This window comes from Cydia splendana, chromosome 18 (assembly GCF_910591565.1).
Source record: "Cydia splendana chromosome 18, ilCydSple1.2, whole genome shotgun sequence".
Lineage (NCBI taxonomy): Eukaryota > Metazoa > Arthropoda > Insecta > Lepidoptera > Tortricidae > Cydia > Cydia splendana.
In genome coordinates, this window is record NC_085977.1 from 1379484 (window position 1) to 1385568 (window position 6085).

A 6085-nucleotide genomic window follows, 5' to 3' on the forward strand; every position below is an offset into this window, starting at 1 on the left:
GGTCCAACGCCAAAGACGGATTAATCGGTCACAGACCACAGAGCAACATAGACCTACGTGCATATGCATAAAGTTCAATTTCAGTTTTGACACTTCAGTGACGTGGCGGGTGAGTGACAGCTTTTGTGTTTGACACGGCGTCGAAAAGGTTAACGCGGCATACTCACTATCATCGACAGTGCCCATCCGAACCTTATTGCAACGAGATAAGGTCCACCTATGGTCAGTAAGTAGCGTCTCCGAGTCCATCATCCTGGGCGTGCCGTGCTCCATCGGGACTGGAGTGCTGCAACTCTTGCATTCTCCAGCTCCTGAACCACCTAGAACGCTGAGGGAGCTTTTGCTTGACCGTCCCGAGTATCATACATCCATATGGGAATAGGTCACTTATAAAAGTTTTTTTTTAAGTTTTATATTGTGTTTTATTTCAAATGTCTTCTACCAAAGAGATTGAAATTTAGATGAAGTGTCTTCTACTTTGTCTTCTACTCTCTAACATTACAACAGCGAATTTCTACCAGCATCATTCGTATAGGGACTATAGGGTAAATGAATCGATCAAGTAATGGACTAATAGTATAGTGTGTAGTAAGTCAGGTCCAGCAAATAACCATAAGAAGAAAAAAATGCATTGCAGTTAAGTACGGGTACGGGTTTCATGCGCAAGTGCTACGGAAGTAATTAACATGCGCACAGCATACTACTTACGAAGAGACGAGAGTATTAGAGTTAGACCAAGCAAAGTTGGCAGCGATTTTGATAGCCCAGACTGTGCAAGTGTTATTTAAACGTCATAATTTCATAGAAGTAGCTTGGTCTAACTCTATATTCCATATTACGGAAGTAGCCCATACCTTTACTTATTAAATGCGTGGTGTTCAAGAACTCGCAACCGCAAGGTCCGCAAGTCACTTGGCGCCTTAGAGGATATAACCAACGGAGACGCCATGTCTAAAATCTTCGGTACAAAATAGTCTGCCGTTTTTTGCGGGGGAGGGGCACGTCAAATGTATAGGTACGTCATGTCAGATAAACGTCAGTCCATACATATGGTTGACATATGGTTGACCATTGGCCGCCTTTTTTCGACAGAGGGGAACGCCTGTTAATGGCGGCTCCATTGTTAATTACTCCGAGCTTGGCGCAAAGAATATAATACTCACGACTGGCGCATCGAGTTTGAGTATGTTCCAGCTTCATGCTCCCTCTGCAAATATCCCATTGAGGCGTTTTTAAACGAGGATTATTCTACTTGACTCCAAACGCATTCTGAATCAGAAAAAAAAGTTTGTTGTTCTGTCAAAAGTGTCAAGCACACGTGTTAGGTTATAAATTATTATTTTCGATAAAATCCAAATATAGTCAAAAAATATTGTTGCCAAGTGTTACTTCATAATAAAATGGGCACCGACGAAGCCAAACTAAAAGATTTTAAGCTAAAGCCGATGAAGTGTGAGCTGAATTTCCTCAGCAAATCGGACGGCTCTGCTATTTTGTCTCAAGGTAAAAAATCATTCATATTAATGACTAAATTCAGCATTTCTTATAGTAAATATGAAGCTTGATTACTGTTTTATATTTTAGGTAGTACAGTAGCGTTGACTAGCGTCAATGGACCCCTGGAAGTTAAAATGTCTAGTCAGAGTATAGAGAAAACAACGTTGGAAGTTCTCTTTAGTCCTAAAGGCGGGAAACCATCTGTAAAAGACAGGTAACTTCCATAATATGCTCTGCAATTTATTGGATTCTTTCAATTTGATATTACATAGTAGGGGATAATCTAAAAAAACAAATTTGCTCCAGTCTATCCCTCTTACTTATAAAACTTAGCTAACTCTTAAAAACTTCTATTAAATTTAATCTGTTTGTTAACAGAAATTTTAAAATGAAGGATAGGGACCATAGATGGTAGGATCCTATAGATGTGCTATGCGCTCCATGAGGGACAAAACATATGCAATGTGACACTATGATTGGTCGAATTTATTTGTTGCCCACCATAATCCATAGTAAATTTACGGTGGGGAATAAAAAAAATGTGAGACTGTGACAAGGACAAACAATAATAGCGCGTTCGCTGCTACTCCTACTGAAAGATACATAAGACTACCCCTTCCCGTTCCGTTTCCCCCCACCACTCATGCCTGATCCAGTTATATACTAGATTCATGATAGGGACAAATAATTATCAATGATTTGTTGGATTTCTTTTGAAAATACTCTTGTTACATGTATATTTGTTATATGTATGTCTATGTACCTACTTTGTATTAGAATGTGATAATTTATATATTAAATGGATAACTTGAATTCGCTCTTTCTAAAATACATATTAAACATTGAGAGTATTTAAGTATTCTAAATACTGGTCATGCTTTTAGGTACAAAGAGAATGTGATCCGTCAAACATGTGAGGAAGCTATCCTGAGCAGTCTGTACCCTCGCACCGGCATTACTGTCACAGTGCAGGAGCTGGAGGACTACGGAGGGGTAAGAACGTCAACACATTTGTTGCTTAAGCATTGTCAATAAATAAGTGCATTAAATCTCATTCAAATTGGATATGAGGAATAAGTACTCAAATATATAAAAACCGGCCAAGTGCGAGTCGGACTCGCGTACGAAGGGTTCCGTACCATTACGCAAAAAACGACAAAAAATCATGTTTGTTGTATGGGAGCCCCACATATTATATTTATTTTATTCTGTTTTTAGTATTTGTTGTTATAGCGGCAACAGAAATACATCATCTGCGAAAATTTCAACTGCCTAGCTGTCATGGTTCATGAGATACAGCCAGGTGACAGACAGACAGACGGACTACGGAGTCTTAGTAATAGGGTCCCGTTTTTATCCTTTGGGTACGGAACCCTAAAAAACAATCCTCTAACTACTCAGAGGTTTATCAAAACACCTTCTAATTCCTTTTTATTCTGAATCTTATTTTGATAAATTCAATTTCATCTATACAACATTTGCCTTGGCAAATTTTTATTTGTGGACGGCTAGTGGCTAACTCTTACTGGTATTTGAACTGTAGGACATCCCCTGCAATAGCTTAGGGTGGTATTCCACTTATCCAATATCTTGGTCCAATGTTTATTTGTGTCTCACATTTTGCTTAATGAGAGAGTGAGACGCAATGCACATTGGACAGGTGGAATACCACCCTCAGCAGAGGCAGGGTCTAAGAGGCTGTTGCGCCAAACCAAGAGATGTTAATGTTCCTTTTTATTAAAATCTATTTTTGTTTTACCCACAGCTCCTATCAACCTGCGTGAATTCCGTCTGCCTAGCCCTAATAAACTCCGGCGTGGCGATGCGCCACGTTTTCGCAGCGGTACTGTGTTGTGTCGACGAGCGCGGAGACATCCTACTCGAACCTGAAGCTGACCAGCTAGATGCCGCGAGAGCTGTGTTGAGCTTCGTCTTTGATGAACGTGACAAGAGTCTTGTTACAGGTAATTGTGGTTTATTTACTCTAATATATATGCGCCACGTTTTCGCAGCAGTACTGTGTTGTGTCGACGAGCGTGGAGACATCCTACTCGAACCTGAGGCTGACCGGCTAGATGCCGCGAGAGCTGTGTTGAGCTTCGTCTTTGATGAACGAGACAAGAGTCTTGTAACAGGTAATCTTGGTTTATTTACTCTAATATATATGCGCCACGTTTTCGCAGCGGTACTGTGTTGTGTCGACGAGCGCGGAGACATCCTACTCGAACCTGAAGCTGACCAGCTAGATGCCGCGAGAGCTGTGTTGAGCTTCGTCTTTGATGAACGTGACAAGAGTCTTGTTACAGGTAATTGTGGTTTATTTACTCTAATATATATGCGCCACGTTTTCGCAGCAGTACTGTGTTGTGTCGACGAGCGTGGAGACATCCTACTCGAACCTGAGGCTGACCAGCTAGATGCCGCGAGAGCTGTGTTGAGCTTCGTCTTTGATGAACGAGACAAGAGTCTTGTTACAGGTAATTGTGGTTTATTTACTCTAATATATATGCGCCACGTTTTCGCAGCAGTACTGTGTTGTGTCGACGAGCGTGGAGACATCCTACTCGAACCTGAGGCTGACCGGCTAGATGCCGCGAGAGCTGTGTTGAGCTTCGTCTTTGATGAACGAGACAAGAGTCTTGTAACAGGTAATCTTGGTTTATTTACTCTAATATATATGCGCCACGTTTTCGCAGCAGTACTGTGTTGTGTCGACGAGCGTGGAGACATCCTACACGAACCTGAGGCTGACCAGCTAGATGCCGCGAGAGCCGTGTTGAGCTTCGTCTTTGATGAACGTGACAAGAGTCTTGTTACAGGTAATCTTGGTTTATTTACTCTAATATATATGCGCCACGTTTTCGCAGCAGTACTGTGTTGTGTCGACGAGCGTGGAGACATCCTACTCGAACCTGAGGCTGACCAGCTAGATGCCGCGAGAGCTGTGTTGAGCTTCGTCTTTGATGAACGTGACAAGAGTCTTATTACAGGTAATCTCATTAGTTTATTTAGTTTTGGGGCATTCCATAAAAGAGTAGAATACATCATGCTATTTTTAACGCTTCGGATTCGGTTAAAGTTACGAACTTTTCAGGATTGCCATAAAACAAACCTAACCTAACCTATCTATAGAATAACCTTATGGAAATCCTGAAAAGTTAACGGTTTCAGTTTTATGACTAACGATAATATGACAACCAATAGGTACATTATGACTTAAAACTTTATGGGAAACAAAGGGACCCCGTGGAATACCACCCTAAGAAAGGGATAAAACATGTGTAATTTAACTAAATCAGGCCCGTAAAGTTTTATGAATAAGGAGGTTAGACTATTCCGCTGCCGTGTGTATTCCATTTTGGGGTGGTATTCCACCTATCCAATTTCTTTGTCCTATGTGTATTTTGACTCACATGGCTGGGTGGGGTCACTCAGTGGCTGGGAATCGTAGACTTTACTTCTTCCTAGTTCCACCACTCGCCGCTAGATGGCGCTGAAACCAAAACTGACTATCCTATTATTTCAGGATTCACCGAGGGCAATTTCAGCGAAGACACATACAGAGAGGCCATGGAGCGGTGCCGTTCCGCCAGCGACCTAGTGTTTGCCTTCTATAGAGATATTGTTAGTAAATACTCTAAAGTTATTGGATGATACGTTTGAAGTTAATATGGTTGTAAATATACTGTTGTTAGTGTCCGTCTAAAGATGGTATTCCACCTGTCCAATTTCTTGGTCCAATGTGTATTTGCGTCTCACATTTTGCTTAATGAGAGATTAAGACGCAATGACATTGGACCAAGAAATGGGACGGGTGGATACCATCCTAAGCTAACTCTGCCCCGGCCTGGCAAGCGACAATGTGAAAGCGCTACCATACACGTCAAATTCTTGTGAAAATATGACTGTCATTGCAGATTTATCTTAGACAGACTCTAGATAAGATTAGATGTAACATTGTTGCAAATAAGACAATTACCGTTTGGAACGGTAACAGGAATTTTGCATACCTACGATAGGGTATTTCAGAGAGCCTACCGCGAGTACCGCGAGCAACGAAGTTCGCAAATTGCGGGCATTTTTCTCTGTCACTCTAATTATGCCTTAATTGGAATAAAAAAGAAAAATGCCCACAATTTGCGAACTTCAGTTTTCGCGGTAGGCTCTCTGGTTCGACAACGTGCAACCCCTGCTGCTATGCGCTTGTTTGATACCACCGTGGTATGAAAAGGTGGTACTTATGTGTTTTATTCATCATGAAATTCGGTACAAGGAAGGTCAAAGATATCAGTCCGAAAACGGACACAAATATTTGAAAATCGGGGGGCCGACATTTGTTATAGTCAAATAAAGAGCTATTGAAAGTAAAGAAATAATCGTTTGAAATAGATGGCGGTGTACTGCGCTATATATATGTTTTGGGGTCACTCGATTGTAATACGTCAAATTTTAACAACTAAGTTGCCGTATAATCGCCATCAGATAGGTATATCGGAGTCGTGTTCAGATATTTGTGAGCACCTCGGATGCTCCGATATATCTGATGACGACTGTACAGTCACCTGCAATATTATGTTACACAACGACG

The 6085-nt window shown here is 41.3% G+C and overlaps 1 protein-coding gene across 1 annotated transcript; it reads left to right on the forward strand.

Annotated features, from left to right (window-relative positions):
- Nucleotides 1–1308: 1308 nt before the first annotated feature.
- Nucleotides 1309–5703, forward strand: LOC134799177 (exosome complex component RRP46). Its single transcript, XM_063771573.1, has 5 exons — nucleotides 1309–1503; nucleotides 1585–1711; nucleotides 2382–2490; nucleotides 3263–3461; nucleotides 5024–5703. The coding sequence occupies exons 1-5, from the start codon at nucleotides 1401–1403 to the stop codon at nucleotides 5149–5151; spliced, it is 666 nt and encodes a 221-aa protein (XP_063627643.1). The 5' UTR covers nucleotides 1309–1400; the 3' UTR covers nucleotides 5152–5703.
- The last annotated feature ends 382 nt before the right edge of the window (nucleotides 5704–6085 follow it).